General features: G+C 42.1%; 1 protein-coding gene across 1 annotated transcript in view; it reads left to right on the top strand.

Annotated features, from left to right (window-relative positions):
* The window catches only part of SYT6 (synaptotagmin 6), a 1,006,250-nt gene that overhangs the window by 571,952 nt on the left and 412,683 nt on the right, over window positions 1-21,615 (top strand). Inside the window, exon 3 of the mRNA XM_069238730.1 lies at window positions 15,648-16,206. Within this exon, the coding sequence (XP_069094831.1) occupies window positions 15,648-16,206 (559 nt within the window). The remainder of the gene's footprint in view (window positions 1-15,647; window positions 16,207-21,615) is intronic.

The following is a 21,615-nucleotide window of genomic DNA, read 5'->3' as shown; positions in this document are numbered from 1 at the left end:
AGACTATGTGGCCGTTGTATTTGCCACCGCTACCTTGGATAGTGCCAGGCAAGGGATTATGAGTAAAACAGAGTTTTTACAAATTAAGCACGGTATTATTATGACTATTGTATTGTAATAGAGGCTATATTGAAAGGCTAAACAACAACAAAAATATATAGTTAGTGCCATTTAGACGAGCATATTATTGTGGCCAGCCTAAAGTAATCCAGGATCCGAAAAGATATGTCCCTGTTGCATGAACGTGTGACTATTCTGTAATGTTGTCGCGCTCTATGGAGGTCTTAATACAGAGTGAATTTGGAAGTATAGTGCGTTATGTGTTAAACTTGTCTACAAACCACTCTGGTGATGATGACGCCCCATTGTACCTTTCACTAACACATTCCATTATCCAGCCCGATCTCTTTAAGGAATGATGTCTGGCTAATCTGTACATCAGGCATAGGCTCCTGCATGTGCTATATTGAATGTCATTTCACTTTCTATCTCTTTTCCTCTCCTCTCCCACATTTTTCCCCATCTCTCTTACCCTTTCCAACACACTTCCTAAGCTGACTTCTTTACCTGACTCTGCCCCCTCTCCCTTTAGCTGTCTCCTTATTTTCCTCACCAACTCTTCGTCAGTCTCCCTCCATTTTCTCCATTTCCTCTCTTATCCCATATCACTCCTTCTCATTTTCCCATTCCGATTCTTTCCCTCTTTCTCAGTATCTGTTCTCCCGATCCCAAAGTTTCCTTACTCTTTTCCATTCCTTCTCCGTTACTTTCCTTCCTTTGCCTTCTTTTTCTTTTTCAGTTCTCACTGTGCATCCCCTTTGCCTCTGCACTCACCTAACATCCATCCCCCACCCTCCACCTTCAGCCTACTTCCGTCTTTTATTTTCACTGCATGCTGTTTTTCAACCACTTCCTCTCCATGCTACTCCTCCCCTTTTCCACTCCTGCTTCCTTACAACTGTATTCCTCTTCCATCTTATATGTGTCCTCTCCCTCCTCCCTCACACTCTTTCCCATCCCTTGCCCTCCTTCCCACCCCTCGCCCTATTTCCTACCATCTTTCCACAAAAGAAAAGTAAAAAGGGAACACGATTTCTCCATCGATGCACCCAGAAAGTGGAACCTCTTCCCCGTATCCACCAGGACCACTTCAACACTGCCTCCACTCAATGAACGAGTGGGATACACCTCGCTTTAAGGAAGCACCAGCCCAGCACCTCTCAGAGCCCAGCCAGGCTTCTAATTGCTCCCTCCCTTGTCTCTGATCCAGGAGGGCTCTCTGATGCCTAGTCCGTTCCTCCCTTGTTTTGCTATACAAACGCCATACACAACTGCGTCTTCTCTCTGGTTTCATCCCTTTCAATGGCTCCTTACTTTCTCCTCTCTGACGTTCTCTCTCCCTCCTCTCCCCACCCCTCCCCCACTCTCTGATTTCCTTCTCACTCTCATCCGAAGTCACTCATTTTCCCAATTAAATGCGATGGTGCTGCTTTGGGTTAAGGGTTAAGTCTTCCTTCATCTATTTGTCCAACTGCAGCTGTTTTAAAATGAACACATTTAAAGAACACATTTCCAACTTATAAAAATGCATAACTCACTTAGAAACTGCATGACAATCGTTGAAATAAATTGCTTCCTTATTTGATCTTTTATCTCCTACCAACTATGTGCACAGAGAGCAGTGTAATCAACGAATATCTCAGCACCAGAACGCTGAAAGATCACATTTTCTTCTCAAACGTTTAAGATGATTGACTCGAGTCCCAGTAGTCTCCACATTTGCATTTATTTCGTTAAAATGCCCGAAGATTTAAATTTCTGGAAGGTAATCTAAAGAAGCTGACCCTATTGTGGCTTAAAATACCAAGGTTGGTATTGTGGGGTTTTAAACACCATGAACACATCAGTCCCCAGCTATCGGAAAGAATCTTCAGAGAGAAGAAACTTGATAAAGTATTGTTTATGGATGTCAGGGATGCCAGGCACGTAAGAGTAAAGCCAGGCTCGGCAGACATATTTAATTTAGTTCATTAGGTTAACTGAATACTGGATTGAACAATGCATTTGAGTTTATGCTGAATATATTTATTTCCCTATTGCTCTCTTTTTAGAAATGGGTTCCTCTTGGTAACGAATCCTTGAGCTATTGGAACAATGTTAAGCCTGTTATATTTTCACATGCTTTCATGTTGAAACACATACTGGTTGCCGGTTTTCAAAGCAGGAAGGGTTGGCACACTCTGGTTTACCATTTAATACTGGGCATGTTCAGCAGTGTGTCATCTGCCTGCAGCTTGAATAAAAGATGGAGGTGCTCTGTTACACCAGAATGCATGGATATGTTGTACAGTAAGGAGCAGAAGGGTCACCATCGAGGCACCCTTGGAAGGACCCAGCTTGAATAACACTAGTTATTTTAATTTGTTGATTGTGGTTCGTGAAGCGGGAATGCAGCCAGCCTGGCCGATCCCAGAAACAGATTGAGAATGATCCAGTATAATTACTGATGTGAGGTGATCCTCATTTAGGCGAAGAGGTCCATGTGGCCCATCATTGCTTTTAGCAGGGTAACACCTCATTCATGGTCCTGGATCAGGTTGCTTTTAGGACTATGCATGTTACCACTGCTAACCAGTGCCAAAGCACTTGTGCTCTCCTTTTAAACATGGTAAAATTGTCTTACACACAATTGGCAAATTTAATTGACATGCAAGTCCCGAGTAAAGTAGTATTACATGTACCCAGGGCCTGTAAATTAAATGCCACTAGTGGGCCTGCAACACATGTTGTGCCACACACTTATGTAGCCTTTTTAAACATGTCTCTGGTCTGCCATTGAAGCCTGTATGCAGGTTTAAAGTGTCAGTTCAACTTGGCAGTCTAACCCTTTGCCAAGCCGAGATTTCCATTTTTCATACATATAAGTCAAATCAAGGGTTGGCCCTAAACAGTCCATAGGGCAAGGTGCATTGTATTTAAAACGTTGGACATTTATTTTTAACTAAAAAATTCATTTTTCACTGTTGTGAGGCATTCCCCTCTCATAGTTACCTTATTTCATATAATAAGTGACAACTTTTCATGGGGAAAAGGGAGACATGTTATGTTTGGTTTCAGAAAAATTGTAATTTAAAAGTCGAATTTTAAGTCACAATTCTGAAAATGCCACTTTTAGAAAATTGAGCAGAATTCCACAGAGTTATAGAAAAACTCCATGAGATTCAGTGAAATTCCACTGATGGGTAGAAAATATGCAGCTCATGCTGCAGCTTAGTGCTGGTAGTGTGAGCAGTGCTAAAAATCAGCGCAAACAGCACCATGTGTTGTGCAAGAGCATTTAGCCATTAGAGTTGATTTTGCTCCTGTTCGAGTAGAAAATCTTGTGCGGCAGCAAATCTACTCCAGCCGTAGCCCTCTGACCATGACCACTTGTGAACTCTAATGACTGTCCCTGTTAGAAATTTGCACTAGGGAATGTCAAACCTCGCTTGCATATTTTGGTGGAATTTGGCCAGAACTCCATGTTAAAGAGTGGAATGGCCAAATTATGCCAATTATGTGGGGAGAATGGAATATTTCACCTAGGTAACTGCAGCCTGTTTCCTGGGTCACATGAATAAGTGGATTTGGCCTATGTGTATTCCACCGACACAGCCATATAATAGAGAAACTGGGTGCTGGCAGGATGAACCATCCAATGCAGGATGGGGTAACGGAGCTGTGCACCATCCTATTTGCACTTCAAAGGCACTGCGTAAGCTCACACACATAGAACTTCACGCTAGCCTTTTGTGCCTTCAGACAGACTGAGACCCAGACACAGAGGCAGAATATTCCAGACACCTGTAAGGGAGAAACTCAAGAAGCTTCTGCCACTTCAAAGCCAGCACCAGTCAAAAAATTTAACTTTCGAACCCACCCTTCACTACAGTACTGGACATGTGAACCCTACAGAAGGGGGATTGCCCTGCTGCCAGAGAATTGCCCTGATGTCTGCCCTGCTGTTTGAGAAAAAAGACTGGACCTGCTTCCTTCATTCAAGGATACCTGAGTGACTCCAAGGGCTTGTTAGCTAACCGTTTGCTCTGAGCTATATGGACATGACGAGCTCCAGAGGCCTATCTGCAACCTCCCAGCTGTCCTTCTGCAACTAGACCTGCCTGAGCCCTGCTGGCTTCAGCTGGAGTGAGTTTGTGATCCCCTAGTGTTAGTCTCCAGGTTCTGGACCCTTGTGTGTCATCAGTTGAGCTCTTCTTGAATGACCGGGAGAAATCCTGAAGTTTTGGGGTCATTTTGACTGCAAACAGGGCCGTTCACACTATGATATTACTGCCTGCACCGACTGCCAATGCAATGCAATGTAAAGCTCCAGTGAATCTGACTCTTCATGCTACAGCGTCAACTGGCAACACAAGAGACATACTTCATGCTATATCACTGACAGTCTGCTGTGACTGCCAACACAAAGCTTCAGCTATGACCAGGCATGACTTCTGACAGGATATTTGTGCTACAGCGATGACCATCCTTGACGCTCAGCCTGCTCTTTGCACTACGACAACCATTCGCGAAGCTGTTGGTGCTCCTTATGACCTCTTCTACCATGAACTGGGCTATTCGCGCTGGACTTTAGAAGGTAACTTTTTCAGTGGGACTAACTTGGTCACTGTATCTGGCCCACACTCCATCGTGTTCAGCCTAAACTTGTGACTTTCACCCGGTCTAGCACAACCAGATAACCATGAGTGGTGCTTTATGCTTTTAGGCACTGTACTTGCCTTAAATATTGAAATTGTATAGCTCCATTTCTATTGATTAGATTTTTGGCATTCTGGTGTCAAATAATGTATTAGATTCTACTCTATTTTCTAAATTGGTGTGGGTTTTTTCTTATTTTATATCTTCACTTTGTTACTGTTTGAGTGATGTATAAATACTTTACACATTGCCTTTGTTAAGCCTGACTGCTTCTGTGCTAAGCTACCAGAGGGTTAAGCACAGTTAAGTTAGTGATTTTGTTTTTCACCCTGATGAGGACAGTGGCAGTTGCTTTAATAGGGTTTCACACCCCTCAAGCAACTATCCAATTTCTTACACTATTGTTTTAGATATTATATCTTCTTTTGTTGTTTCTTTTCTATTTAAACCTCAGATTTAATATGGGGTCAATGGGATTTTATTTCTCAATATATATTTTTTTTTCACTGACTATTTTTTTGTGCATAAATCTAGCCATTCATTAATAGAGACCTACATAAGCTTGCATTCCCCAGGCATGTATTCACCAAGTTGGAAATCCTTCAAGGATGCATGCAGTCTTCTTAATATTTAAGGAGCCCTTCAGCATATGCTGTCATCCAGTCTTCAGCCTGAGTTCCATTTGGCCAATTTGGAGGTGGAACAATTTGATGGCTAAAGAACTGTAGTGTTTGAAAAGACATTCTTAATGATAGGAGATGTATTAGCAATTGGATCTTTGGTTGGCAGTCAGGTTACCCCCTGTCCAAGCAAGGACCCTCACTCTAGTCAGGGTAAGTCACACACAATCCAAATTGTCCTGTGCCCACCCTCTGGTAGCTTGGCACTGAGCAGTCAGGCTTAACTTAGAAGGCAATGTGTAAAGTATTTGTGCAATAAATCATACAATACCACCATATAGCACCACAAGAATACATCACACAGTGTTTAGAAAAATATACAATATTTATCTGGATAAATGCAGGTCAAAACGATCAAAGATGCAATAAGTAAATGTAGAGATATCACTGAAAAGTGATATAAAGTGCTTAAGTCTATTGAAAGCAAACAAAGTCTTTCAAACACAAAGTACCTGTTTCGCGTGAAAAATCTCCGCAAAGGGCCGCAGAGGAGGCGATGCGTGGAAACAAAGGGGTGTGCATCGATTTCTCAGGCTGCACATGGCGATGCGTCGTTTAGTTTTCATGCAGGGGCGGCTGTGCGTCAATTTACTGCGCACGGTCGTCGATCCTTGTCAGAGAGACCGGATCCTCAAGGTTTGCGCCTGTTCCCAATATGTCCACCTCTTGGCAGCGGCAAACTCAACTAGCTATCATAGCACAGAGTTAAAGAATGGCCAAGTGGGGGATGGGGTTTTAGGTTGGGAACAGCGGGAAGGAGTCCTGTGGGAGCAAGAGTTAAGAACACAATAGCAAGATTATTCACACTGACTTTCATAAACTTGTTCCAAATATTTATATACTGATAACATGAATGATCAAGAGCTTTTCTATAACATGACCTTATTAGCTCTGGATACCTGGAAAATAAAGAAGGATTATGCAAACTTTGGTATGAGTGTTTTTGGAATAACATCTTATGCTCTGAACATTGAACTTTCTCAAGTTAATTCTTGGAATAGCAACTACGTTATAACAAGAATCAATGAACACATTAGTTTTCATGAATTAACTGTGATGGACTTATGAATGATACTACAAGGTCACACTCTTATTGAATTTCAGGATTCAATTGTCTAGAAATTATTCTGCACTTTAAAATCAACTATGCATCAAGATTTCAATGCCTTAAAATGAATGTGCACTCTGCCGATCTGAAACACAAGGGATAAATGCCAAGAATGAATCACGCACACTGCTGCTGATTCAACCATCAGGATTCAAATGTCTAGGAGCGATCGGGCACTCTGCCGATCTGAACTGCAAGGGTTACATACCAAGAATGAATCGCGCACACTGCTGTCGGTTTCAACCATCAAGATTCAAATGCCAAGATACGATCGCGCACTCTGCCAAACTGAGGTGCAAGGGTTAATTGGCAAGAATGAATCACGCACACTGTGGCCGATTCAACCATCAAGGTTTAAATGCCAAGATACGATCGCGCACTCTGCTGATCTGAACTGCAAGGGTTAATTGCCAAGAATGAATCGCGCACACTGCTGTCGGTTTCAACCATCAAGGTTCAAATGCCAAGATACGATTGCGCACTCTGCTGATCTGAACTGCAAGGGTTAATTGCCAAGAATGAATCGCGCACACTGTTGCTGATTCAACTATCAAGGTTTAAAAGCCAAGATACGATTGCGCACTCTGGCGATCTGAACTGCAAGGGTTAATTGCCAAGAATGAATCGCTCACACTGTTGCCAATTCAACCATCAAGGTCTAAATGCCAAGATACGATCGCGCACACTGCCGACCTGAATTGCCAAGAATGAATCGCGCACACTGTTGCCGATTCAACCATAAAGGTTTAAATGCCAAGATACGATTGCGCATTCTGCTGATCTGAGCTGCAAGGGTTAATTGCCAAGAATGGATCGCGCACACTGTTGCTGATTCAACCATCAAGGTTTAGATACCAAGATACGATCGCGCACTCTGCCGATCTGAACTGCAAGAGTTAAATGCCACGAAAACAATCGCACACGAGATTAACCAAAAGGCCCAAAACTCAAACATTTCTGAAAACGGAGTCGGGGGCCTAACCCGGCCTGCGCCTTACAGCCCTGCTTGATTGAGGATCACTAAGATAATGAGGACGGGACCTGGAAAAGCCTAGGTAGGCCTCCGGAACAGGAGCTCAGGAAAATGCTGCTGCTCTGCACCGGGATCTCTGAATAGTGAGCACATGGAGCTGGGCTGGGTCCCTTAAATAGACCCAGACCCCACCCACATGCCACACCCAGCCAGACTGCAGGAAAGGATTCTAGAAGGGCTCAGAATAGGGAGCACACCCTAACCACACCCTGTAATCCTGCAGCAAAGCCTTGAAAATGAACAATACATAGCAAACAGCATTTATGACATTTTAAGATAAATCTCTGCAATGCAAAAGGTTAACATACTGCATCAACACACAATGCATGAATTATTACATTGCATAAGGATTGGCTTTTTGAATTACATCGCCCGTAGAGCGCGCACTGTCCTGATGTTGACAATCCTCTTCGGGTTGCAGGGTTTTCAGATACCCTGGGGACGATGCGTGGATTTCCAGTGCTGCAAGGATGAAGTCACAGGAGATGCGTCGATCCGGTAGGTGTTGCATCTAATTTTCTACCGCACGGCAGGCGCTGTGTTGATTCCTCTCTGGAAGTCGGGCTGCGTCATTCTGGCTCAGCTATGCATCGATCCAGTAAGGCCGTGCGGCGAAGTTCCGGTCGCTACGCTGGCACTGCGTCGATCTTCTCGTTACAAAGTCGGGCTGAGTCGTTCAGGTTCAGCGTGCGGTGAAATTTTCACCACAATGCAGGCTGTGCGTCGGATTTTGCCGCACAAGGAGCCTTTCTTATAGAGATGAAGTCTTTTTGGTCCTGGAACTTCAGGGAACAGGAGGCAAGCTCTATCAAAGCCCTTGGAGAGGACTTCTTCACCACAGCCAGAGAGCAGCAAGGCAGCTGGGCAACAGCAAGGCAGCAGTCCTTCACAGTAGGCAGACAGGTGAGTCCTTTGAGTAGCCAGGCAGGTCTTCTTGGCAGGAGGCAGGTTCTCTTCTCCAGGAAGTGTCTGAGTTGGTAGGGGCAGACACCCTGTTTTTATACCCAAATGTGCCTTTGAAGTGGGGGAGATTTCAATGAGTGGCTAAGAAGTGCACCAGGTCCCCTTTCAGTTCAATCCTGTGTGCCAGGGTCCCAGTAGGGGGTGTGGCAGTCCTTTGTGTGAGAGCAGGCCCTCCACCCTCCCAGCCCAGGAAGACCCATTCAAAATGCAGATGTATGCAAGTGAGGCTGAGTATCCTGTGTTTGGGGTGTGTCTGAGTGAATGCACAAGGAGCTGTCATCTAAACCCAGCCAGACGTGGATTGTAAGGCACAGAAAGATTTAACTGCAGAGAAATACTCACTTTCTAAAAGTGGCATTTCTAAAATAGTAATATTAAATCCAACTTCGCCAGTCAGCAGGATTTGGTATCACCATTCTGGCCATACTAAATATGACCTTCCTACTACTTTCAGATCAGCAGCTACCACTCAAACAATGTATGAGGGCGGCCCCAATGTTAGCCTATGAAGGGAACAGACCTCACAGCAGTGTAAAAATGAATTTAGGAGTTTTACACTACCAGGATATGTAAACTACACAGGTACATGTCCTGCCTTTTACCTACACAGCACCCTGCCCTAGGGGTTACCCAGGGCACACCTTAGGGGTGACGTGTATAAAAAGGGGAGTTTTAGGCTTGGCAAGTACTTTTAAATGCCAAGTCGAATTGGCAGTGAAACTGCACACACAGGCCTTGCAATGGCAGGCCTGAGACAAGGTAAGGGGCTACTTAAGTGGGTGGCACAATCAGTACTGCCGACCCACTAGTAGCTTTTAATATACAGGCCCTGGGCACATATAGTGCACTCTACTAGGGACTTATAAGTACATTAAATAGCCCAATTGGGTATGATCCAATGTTACCATGTTTAAAGGGAGAGCATATGCACTTTAACACTAGTTAGCAGTGGTAAAGCGTGAAGAGTCTAAAAACCAGCAAAAACAGTATCTCAAAAGGGAGGGAGGGAGGCAGGCAAAAAGTCAGGGGTGACCACCCTAAGGCTCTCAGGTCTAACAATGCAGTACTGGATTAATAGATAAGTAGAAGACCATTAGTATGATGTTTTCTTTATGAATAGTTGATTTAGTGTTATGAGCATGATAGGGGTAAAATAGAGCTGTCCTTTCTTACACCTATTGTAATGCCAATTACTTTACTTGTGCAACACTTATGCTGTTCTAAGGCTACTTCAATGTACTAAAAGGGAAGAGAAAGGATGTGACGTGAGTGGAGGGAGGGATGATAACGCTGAAAGTGTGAGCTGGGACTGACTGGGGGCTAATAAAAATCAAGTCTAAAGGATACTTCAGGCAATAGACAGGTAAATTGAATTAGAAACATCTTTAGTTAAATAATCTTTAACAATGGAAGTACTAGTAAATACTTGCTGGGATGTAGGGGGCTGTATGTGTATCCCGAAGAGTATCTATGTGTCTTTAATCTAATAGAAGCAGTATTCATAATATGCAATTTCCATTTTGAAGATATTTTTCATCAAGGGTTCAAGTGGGCTGGTCTTCTCCTAAGCATGCTGGCCCTGGTAACTGTTAGACTGCCATCTTGGTTAACTTTATGCAGCTGTTAACTTAATCTATGAAACACCAAACCTCTTTATGGCATCAGTTGTTCCCATGCCTTTTTAATATCCTAAAGCTGACTACAGTTGTCCAAGGTAACCAAATATATTATAAGAAGGTGTTCCAAAATACTGCTACTGTAGCCCTGCAACCACGTTTTATAAAAAGCTATGTGAAATGAAATTGTGTAACTTATTGGTCATGAAAATTTGCAAAATTCCACAAAATTCCACTTTTGTCGAAAAATTGAACTTAATGGTATCTCACATCATTTTTTTTTTTTTTCCTTTTTACTGGAGTGCACACCTCTCTTTAAAAAAAAAAAATAATAATAATAAAAACCTCACTGAATACCAGCAGAAGACTTATCCAAGTACAAACTGGCTCCTAGCAGTATTTTCTGTGTGTGTGTGTGTGAGAGAACTACTCTTCCACTGATATCCAGTGATACTTTGTAAGGTAAGATACTTGCTTGGGTAAAATAAAAATGGGAAATTCGTTAATTTGTAATTTCAATTAATTTTACCAATTTTATGAAACTTGTGAATTTCGCAATCATAATAAAGATTTCTGCCAGGCCCAGTTTTAGGTTTTTAGTTAATAAGATGGAATGCAATTTGGAGGTGCTCAAAGAAAGCATATTAAAATAATGAACATGGAAAAGTTATACCTTGAAAGAATTGCAGTGATATTTTGGTCAGTCAGACACAGTGCTTGAAGCATACATCTCCTACCAAACCTTCTGCTGAATTTTACTTTTCTGTTTGCAAGCTCGGGTACTTTAGTTCTAGAAAGTTCACAACAGTGGTTCATTTGTAAAAATAAATAAATATGTGTTAGGGCCCTCTTCAGGAGGCCACCGCGGCTTGCACCTCGTATTTTCACTAACAGCGCTGCCAATGGCAGTACCGACTCAACGTCTAGCCATCACACTTTTACAAGTGTGACAATTCATACTGTTCGAGGGTCCCAAAGCTATAAGAATGGCTTGGGTGGCTGTAATTAGTTATTTGCAATGTATATTGAATGAGTAAACAACTGTTGTTCTGCTCATCTTTAAATTACAAAAAACAGCGCCACAGTGTGGCAGCTGTCAAGTGCTGGTGTTGGCAATTACCTGTCGGTGACGAGCACCGGCATCGCTGACTCAAATGAAGCACTGGTTCACAGACTGTTTGTTAAATCTATCGGATGCTGCTAGTTCTGTAGTGCAAGGCACGAGTTCTAATTGTAAACAGAGGTGTGCTGTGTAAACATTTTTCTATCACACATATATAATTATTGTGTATAGTATGATTACTACGTGTACTTTGTATAGGTTTATACATGTGGTGTTTAAATGAAAATTAGGACATATGTTAACTCTTGTTACAGAATCTAATGATCACTATAATCTATCCACTTTTAAAGTCGTTAGGAAAACAACTTTCAAGGTAACTTATCAGAACATGGCACCTCCATTTTTTAGGCCAATTAGCAATGCCTAGGAACTAATGCTAGTTTGTAATGAAAAACTGTGCCAGCATGAAAACATAAAAAATCCGTAAACACTGCGCACCCCCTTAACAAAACCCGGTTACTGTAGCTCTGCCCAATGAATAGTTCTCTCAAAACAAACAGAATTATTAGACGAGGTACAAAGCTAGACATATGGCAACTAAAATGGAAGAGAAAGAAGTTAAACCAGGGCAGCATGGAATCACAGGACCCAAATCCACGAGCAGAGCAACTCTTGCTAAAGGGAGAATGGTTGTGTTCTTTCTGGCCAAGTAGTATTAATCAGGCAAATCAGCAGAAGGATTAAGTCAGCCAAAGGGAAGGCCTGCATAGACATTGGCAGATTAGAACGAATCGACTGAATGGATAACACAATAATACGCCCAATGAACTGCTTCACACTGGACCAAGAGACTGTTATGACTGTCCCAGACCCACACCAGAGAAGTATCCCCGTACTTAACATTACTGGGTCTTCAGCTAACTTCTACGTGTGCATAGTTAGCTGGTATGATGAACCCTGAGATTCCACCAAGAAATGTGAAATCACCAGGCAAAATAGCAATTCCAGGTATGATTCTCCTGGGATTTCCGTTTTCCTCCTTGTAGTTTCCCCTGACGTTTTCAGCTGTTTTGAACACAGCCTTTCCACAAACCTAATATTTCAGAGGGCCCTATGGGACCTAATATGTTAAAACGATAACTGCAATTTGTTCAAAATCAACTTTTTGTCAGTGAAGTAAAATTCTAGGCAAGGAGCCCTGTATGGGCATTGAAATTGACCTCACAAGGAAAAAGGAAGGATATGATTTCTTTATGAAAATCTTTATGGAAGTAGGCTTGGAGCTGGATCGTTTTCAAGTATACCTAGTTTGGTCTAAAATTGTATTTTAATGTAAGCCCATCTTAAACTGATTTTCAGTATTCTTAGTAGTCTGCCTCAAAGCACTGTTTTTGGAAACTGGTATATTGGATGGATGTTGTTTTTTTGTTTGGAGTAGTTCTCCATCGAGATAGTTTTGTATCCTGAGGTGGCAACTTAACTAACTGAATGCAGACAACTGGCGCTCGACTCCTCCCCATCCATGACCCGGCAGGTAAACTCTGTCACCTCCTCCTGCTGGCACACACTCCGTAAACTTCTGAAGATCTTCAGATGGATCCCAACAGACTGTCACAGGACAGTCACCCATGCCTTAGTCACAAGCAAGCTTGACTACAGCAACGGCCTCTACACCAGCACCTCTACTAGGAACATCCAAAAACTTCAACTCATCCAGAAAGCCGCCGCCAGACTCATTCTGGACCTCTCTCGCTGAGAACACATCTCCCGACACCAGAGGACCCTCCACCGGCTACCGGTCGAAAAGCAAATCACCTTCAAGCTTCTCACCCACACGTTCAAGGCCATACACAATGCAGGACCAGCCTACCTAAACGACCTAGTCTCCTTCCACACCCATGCCAGATCCCTCCGATCCATCCAGACGACCCTGGCCACTGTCCCTCACATCCGCAAAACCACCGCCGAGGACGATCTTTCACCTACACTGCAGCAAAGAGCTGTAACAACCTCCCCATGCACCTCAGACAAAGCCCGTCGCTCACCAACTTCAGGAAGAACCTCAAGACGTGGCCCTTCAGATGAAGCCCCTCCCTCCCAGGAATTTGAAACCCTTACAGGTGAGTAGCCGCGCTTTACAAATATTGATTTATTGATTGGTGTGACAAGACTTTATGGTGTTGCACTAGTAATCTAAACCTCTAGTCACCTTATGATCTTTGTGTTCAACCATAGTCTGGCTAACTGAGGGATGTGCATTAATTATTTAACTAAAGAGCAATGCACCACTATCTTTTTCAGATTAGTTGCTTCTATAGTGAATAAGAATAATAACAATATAAATGATGTAAGAGAAAATGCTCACATTGCAGGCCAATGATGTACAAATTAAAAAACAAAAAGTTGCAAATCCTTTACATACATTTAATGTTGACATGATCATTTTCCATAAACATCGAAGTGCGTTCATAAGACCTCCCCAAAGTCTCTTTGCAGACTAGGTTTCTTACCCTTTTACATAGAACACTGTCACCAACGTTCCCCCAACACATCTAGATTGCACAGCTTTGCCCAGTGTGTTTCTTGCTAAAGTGCCCATTAGGATTCGTTTGCTTATATAGTTTTGAGGCCTGGGCAGCAGTATGGCAGAAAGTAAAATAATTAGGTCTTGCCTACTATTTGCTTGCTCAGAATACCGGTTATGTTTTTTCAGCAAAACACATACTCATTTGTCAGCCACAGCTATTTGAGCACGGATCCCCTGTAGAATGTATGCAAATGAATATCAAGTGACAGCAGTTCTGAGATAAACTGATCTCAGTCATTAGCATAGAATTTCTGTGTATCCAGTTGAATGTTGAGATATACAGATCCATCGTCGGAGGGCCCGAGTTTGTTCAAAGAACATAAATGGGAAGACGGGGGAGTCGCTGCAGAGAGAAGTGGATCCGGACTTTCAGTAAGCCATGGGAAAGGGTTAGTTTCAGAGGATTATACAGTGTGAAAAGCCTCTCAGTCACTAACTGCAAAGCCTGTCCCTGATCTGTAGTAGCACAGGTCGTTTCTTCTGATGTGCATTGTGTATTAAAAGGGAACACAACTAGAATTGCCAAAAAGATGTGCCTCTATTGTCCACTGTAAATGTGAAACCGGAGGAATGTTTCTGAAATAGTAACCCCACAAATCCAACCACAATTTGCAGAAGACCGCTTCCATCCATAATTCTATTCTGAGCTACTTAGTGTTGGATTAAATGACTCTATGACCAGCATTACAAATACTTTGTGCCGAGGCTGTGACTAAATCCTTCCATCAGGCGGAAAATCCTTTAATAGAGGAGGATCACACAAAAGGAGGGTATAGAAAGTAATTCCTCTCTTCCTGTTGGGTAGGTAAAAAGGTTCAAGTGAAATCTTTCCCCCCAGCACTTGAAGGAACACTGAGTAGAAATGCCTGTGCCTGGTGAAAGGGGCGGCTTGGTGGCCACTAATGGCAAGAGGCCATAATGGCCTCTACCTGAGGGTGGACAGGGTCCTCAGGAGCAATCCTGTCGTAAGAAGATGCATAATTTTCCATTAAAAACATTGCCTACTTTTAGATCAACAAGACTCCAAGTGATGATAGACCCAATATCATTGGATGTGTAACACGTTTGACGCAGTAGTGATTGAGACCATCATGCAAATATTTCCACAACTCGCTGCCCACCCTGTCGCTCCCTCAAGAAGTCATTGCATCTCCTGCCTGTGATCGTTGTTCTTTATTAGCTGCACAGTTGCAAGGGAAGGGGGAAGGTAATGAGTGAAACAAATCAACCCTAATTCAACAGGAAGCTTGAAAAGCAAGAGAAGAAAAACAGAATGTATTACAGCCCATGATTGGGCTTTTGGAACTTTCTGCGATCGAAGGGGGCCGTTTTAATACAAAAGTGGTGAGGCAGAGGAGACATAGGGGTGGTTGAACACACAGCATATCCGAACCATTGTTAGCGTCTACCACTTCATGGTCTTGAAAGGAGTACTGGCATTACAATTCTAATTAGTGTTTTTCTTTAAAAGTGCTAATAGCTGTGCATTTTCTTCTCTTTAACTATTGATCCTAACAAAACCTAAAGGTGCGTGATTTGCGGAAGGGAAGTTGTCAGCTGCTAATGCCTACCAACAAGTGGGCATTGAGACTTGCAGCACCTGTTCCTCCTATGTGGTGGAGGGCAGATACCTTCAGTGCCCAGTTGTGCTTCACACACCTGCTGAAGTTAAGGTGGCCAAGAATGCATGCAAGCCACGTTCATTATTTTCTGCATTCTAATGCTTCTGATTGGTTTTGACAATCTTGGCATTCAGTAGAGCATGCTAATTGATCCTGTGTTAAAATGCATTGATGCTGTTTGGATTACTTTATGTTCAGAATTGGAAGTTATAATATAAGTGCAAACAGGTGTCGGTCTTCAATCTACCTTACTTCTTTCTCCTGTTTTCTCTCCCAGGCACATTTCCTTCAAGAGGCATCTGCCTCGGCAGATGCACGTCTCCAGCGTCGACTACGGAACTGATTCATTTAATGAAACGGAACAGCCCACTAGCATTGGCAGGATTAAGCCGGAGCTATACAAACAAAAGTCAGTGGACTCTGAAGACACCAAGAAGGAGGATGAGAAAACTTGTGGAAAAATTAACTTCACCCTTAAATATGACTATGAAAATGAAATGCTTATTGTCCGAATCCTGAAAGCCTTTGACCTCCCAGCAAAGGACTTTTGTGGCAGCTCCGACCCTTATGTGAAGATATACCTCTTGCCCGACAGGAAAAGGAAGTTTCAGACTCGGGTTCACAGAAAGACTCTTAACCCCACCTTCGACGAGTCATTTCACTTTCCGGTACCTTACGAAGAGCTGACCAGCAGGAAGCTCCACCTCAGTGTTTTTGATTTCGACAGGTTTTCCAGACATGACATGATTGGGGAGGTTATTTTAGAAAATCTTTTTGAAGCATCGGATCTTTCCCGAGAGTCCTCAATCTGGAAGGATATTCAGTATGCAACTACAGTAAGTAACTGACGAAAAATATAGTTTGTGCATTCTTTCCATTACATTGTTGAATTTGTGTTCTTTTTTTAATTAAAGTTTCTATACTTTCGTATTGAAATGGTCATAGGTATATATTTTACTAGTAGTTCAGATGTTCCTTTGTAATAAAATGGCCACATTGATTGTAGTTTATAGGTACCAAGTACAAGATCCCATTGTAGCCTTACATTACTTTGATTGTTTTTTGATTAGGTATGTTACACAGATCGCTTCTTCGTCAGTTATCAATGCCCGAGTCCAACTTGAAAGGATGTAAGCAGATAAATTGGGATGAAAGAAACTGAGTTTGAGGCATGAGTGAAGCAAACTGAAAAAGCCAAAAACGAGGAAATATAGGCAATATTCTAATGTAGTTATACCTATCATCGACATACATGATCCATTCATCTCTGGTTTCAGTGGAGTTCTAAATGTTAATGTATATTTATACATTTTCAAATTGTTTTCATATTATGTTAATTGATTTCAATGGGCCATATCATAGAGTTACAGAATGTATAGAGTCAATATATGTTCTATTAACTCCACTGTAATACTCATTTTCAATGTAACGGGTCTCGCATTTGCTGAAAACATCGAGCCTCGTAGGTTTTTAGTAGTTTACCGGTGCTGTGTAGGTGGGCTAAACAACGAAAAAGACATGACTTATGCATGCCTTTAACAAATGAAAGCAAGTGGATTTTAATAGGCAAGCCCACGAACCAATGAAACTGACTGATGTGACATGGGCGTGGTTTGAAGCCCAAAGAGAGATTACAGAATAGGACGGAGCGCTTTGCGCTCACCCATAAAAACTGTAGTTTTGTATTATGTATAATGGAGAATTCCTGGGGTGATGTTTTAGGTCTGTGCTGTGGGAGATCATTAGTCATCTGATGTGTTTACGAGCTGGTGCCATTAATATCTGCTTGTCCTCCAACACAGGACAATTAGACATGTCCAGGGCGATCGCGGCTAGAAAGCTGAAGGGCATTTTGAGGACCTTTGGACCCCAGCCCTGCATCTGTCAAACACACTAGTGTTTTAGTGTTGTTGGTAGTGAGAAGGCTGAACATGTGAAAAGTGGAAACACAGAATAATGTAGACTCTTGCCATTGGCCTGAATTGGAAGAAAAACCATGATCTCATAGTTGAGTTTTATTGCATTGCACTTTCTCAAGTTTCGATGAATGGCACAAAATAAACAAGACTGGTCATGCAAGGGGGGTTAAAATTGAAATTGGTTTATTAGTCTTATTTGAACTGTGGATCCAGCAGAGAAGACCATTTGGGTCTAGGATTGTGATACAGAGCCACCTAGCTTTATTCAAAAACGTTTGTGTCCAAGTTGTGTCTGCCTTTAAGTAGTCTCTTGTAATTGTTGACTGTTACGTTTTTTTCATGTGCTATCAATTTTCCAAATGATATGAGTTTGTGGTCTTGGTTTAGGTTTTGTTCATCAACTGTTTATAGCTAGAAAAGAAAGTTTTCAAATCATTATCGGAAATCATGGTCAGTTCCAGTTCTAGCTGTCCTGACAGATACTGGTTTGAGATAGAACCCATACAAATGCAACTTTTGCCACTTCCTCCCTCCGAGATTTGTACACAGCAGTGCCTGGCGAGGGACCAGTGGTTAACACCTTTTATCACTTCTTGCCCAACTTGATAAGATACCGTCTATCAAATACTTTATTCAGATTTTTGTATATTTGGATGGTTTCGGCTTGCTCTGATTCTGCAAAGAAGTCAAATAGTCTCCTACCATAGAAATGCCTATTACCTGTTTACATATATATCCTTTCAGTTTACTTTATGCGGCCGCACATTAAATGAAAAACCAAAATGAAATAACATTATTTTCAAATTTTATGAAGCTATATCAAGGTGTGCTGGAGGCAAAAAGACTGCTAAAAAGAAGTTTATGTTAACTACCCGGCTACACTTTGAGGCTGCAGCTTTGCTTCTTTGCGGGCTTTTTTGTCTTATTCTAGGTGAAACATATGGGGGGGTTATAGGTGTATTTTGCTTTCAAAAAACGTTTAATGGAGCCAAGTTCCTTCCTGTAGCTGGTCCTGTTATGATATTGATATTTTAATGCTTTCTCTGTTTTGTTAATATGTATATCTTTGGGATGTGGGCACAATTTTAATTTTATTGCTCAAGATCTATGGGCAACTTTTTCCTGCCTCTTAAAATCGCTGTTATTGTCCTGTTTTGATAACGGAGTGCTCTATTTTAGAGATATTATTTTTTTTTATTTCATGATTTAGGGCTTTTCTTCAGATACTTTATTTGCACTGAAATTAGTTCTTTACTATTCTGCAGGGGTCAGTATGAGCAAACAATTGTTCTAACGATTGCCTGAGGCAACGTGCAGTAGCAGTGGTGAAATAAACCTTCTTTGTCATTTGATTGCTTGCATTAATCTGTGGTGGGTAATTCCTTCAGCCCACGAGCACAACTTGTTTAGCCTGTCGCTTCAGACTAGCCATCGAGCACAGACATGCCATCTAGAAGGCTCCCAGGCAAATATGTGATGTCTGGTGCCTACTGTAATATTTTTCTTTCTTGACTTAGGCACAACTTGAAGTTAATTTGTACGACCATGATTCACATATAAGTCTTGTTCTCTACTACCCCTGCTCACCTTTGACCTTGCCATGCCCCCAACATCATATATTCACAGAGCTCCATCATGTGGAATGTGCAGGGTTGAGAGTGCAATCACTAGAAATCCGCAATGTGAGATGTGTTATCTTTGTGGAGTGTAATAGAAATTAATTGAGAGAGGCCACCAATAGCAAATGTAGGTTTCCCCGAGAGCCTCTCTAGGGAAGAAATATTTTTAATTCAACAATAGCCTGCAGTAGCAATCTCCTCTCGTTTAGCATATGCCTCCAAACGTCTTATGCTGTGTCTGCCTTGAACATAGTAATGTTGGTATTGCACTAGGAGAATTATGGAATTGCCTACATTTTCTTGCATCATATTTTTAAATTCTCAAAGATTTTAGTTAAGTTTAGCAACTGAGCTACAACTTAACAGGAGGAGTTATGTCACCTCCTGAAAAAAGATGACCAAACCAAGGATCCGTGAGGGGTGCTTATTTATTTACCAAAATATATTTGCAAAACTGTGCAATATTGCGAATGAATCCTACATACAATGTGGTTTTATAAGAAGGGAGTTAAAGATATTTCTCGAGAAATGTGGTAAGGAAGAATGTCAATAGGTCTTCTCTTTAGGACGAGGAAAAAACTTAAACTCTATCTCCGAAGCTTGGCAAAGTCATGAAAATTCCTCCCTTCCTGGAGACGGGTGAATATTGTTAACTGCTTCTTAGGGAAAGTAAAGCTTCCACGGAACCCAATTCACTGCAGCTGAATGCCCAGTCCACAGGTACATTTTAATGCCTGGGCAAAGTGGGCGATTGCAGATGACCCCCAACTCCCGGGGACCTCCTTGAAAGGGACCTTTCTATCTACCTCACTTACAAATCTTTCTGCAACTCAACATTTTACGTATAATGAAGTTGAGCTTGAATGAGCAGTAAATAAGTACTAAAATTCAAAGTTGTTCCAAGCTGGTACCCCCAAATAGTGCTTGCCCAGGGCCCCCAAAAAGCTTAATATGAGACTGCCCGTCTAAGATGGGCGTGATTTCAGGCTGCTGCAAATTAACTGTGGAGATAGAGTTTTCCTTGCCAATACGTTGGGCTTTACCTTATTTTGCAGTGGAAATGCAGTAGTCCTGCTTGGCAGCTGCCTGCACCCTCAGGCCGTCTGCAAGAAGCCCTGCTGTTATCTGGAGACTCCGGGAGTAGATGGTCAACCCTCACCTAGGAGTGGCACATGAGCAGTTGTGAGAATCTGAATCTGTTTTGCTGTTCTGCAAACCCTTTCTGTGCTTCCTTTTTACGTTTTTTTTTAATTTGCCAGCTTTGCTTCAAACATTACGCAAATCTGTGAGTATTGGGTCAGATCAGAATATTGATTATGCCGGAATAATTGGAGTAATTTCGTGGATTACACATCATTAAGAGTAGGTTGGGGGAGCAAAATCCTACTGTGAGAGCAAGCACATTTAATGAGTGTGAGTGGACACTCACTGTTCGTGTTCTACTGTATTTTGTGCTTAGAAATTAGTGCTTAATGCAGGTAATAAGTTGTTGGCTATTCATGTTCTGTTGCGTTTAACACTATTTACTTTTACAAAAATGCATCCCTGTCCATGAGAGCATTTCTGCACTAAGAAATAGCACTAAACCTGGAATTACTCTTCTTGTACAATTCAAGTCTAATCTCACAAGGTTGTGAGTTATGCCCACCTCCAGAAGTATTCAGTTTTGCAACTTTGCACACCAAGTTATTTGCCCACAACAACTGTGAACATGAAAGCATTATGAGTGAGCGTGCCACATGTGTGGTTTAAAAAATAAAAGGGGTGGGGTCAGGGGATTCAGTTGATATTTTGAAGTAAAGGTTCACAAATGTATATATTAGAAGGATGCACACTTCTTCTGGAAATCCCTTCTCTCCCCAGAGGTGGCCACTATGCTTTTTGAAGACCTCATCTAACAGGCACATAAATGCAGTTAATGACCTCAGGTATTCCACCTGCACACTTTAAAGCACTAATGTAGTAATACCCTATTTAACACTGGTGTGCTCTAGTGAACTCTGAAGATAGTTTTCAGAATCGTTATTGAATTTAAAATTGATATTCTGTTCCTAGCTATTCGTTAATGTACCAGTGGAGTAGCTGGATTGCCATGGTCTGTAGTGCAAGCAAAGTATTGGGGCTCCATTAATACGGTGACATCTGAGTTTGGCAGCTTCCCTGATAGTCTGCACCTACCAGATCAAAACCCACAACTGTTTGTTTGTATTGAGTTTGAACTCCCTGCACTACATTTCTGCAAGTCAAAGCCAAAACCCTAAAGAGCATTACCGGAACAAGCAGTTTTGGCCCATGTAAAGTGCATGAACACAAAGACATGGAGTGCAAGACCACACACTCACACTGCTGCCCTCACGTAGGCACACCCCTCATGCTGCACTCACACAGGTACAACTTTCTACCGGTAAAGCCTGTGCTCACAAAAGACAATGTTAATCTTTCATTCACAGAAGCGCACCACTCAGAATGCACTAAAAAAACATGGTGTATATCCTGCTCTCCTACAAGCACACTGCTCCCACAAAGGTACACTGCTCACTAGGAAGGAGCAGAGTTGGGACTGATGCTGGCATATGAGGCACAGGTTTAATATCTATTGCATCAGTCTACTACTGCCATTAAGCTACACTAAAGCCTGGATGTGTAGTGAGGTTCTCTAATCTCCCATCAGCCTTACTTTGACCAGTAATGCAATAGAAGTAAGTCT

This window comes from Pleurodeles waltl, chromosome 6 (assembly GCF_031143425.1).
Source record: "Pleurodeles waltl isolate 20211129_DDA chromosome 6, aPleWal1.hap1.20221129, whole genome shotgun sequence".
Lineage (NCBI taxonomy): Eukaryota > Metazoa > Chordata > Amphibia > Caudata > Salamandridae > Pleurodeles > Pleurodeles waltl.
The sequence above is the reverse complement of the archived record's forward strand: the minus strand, read 5'-3'. Positions and strand labels throughout refer to the sequence as shown.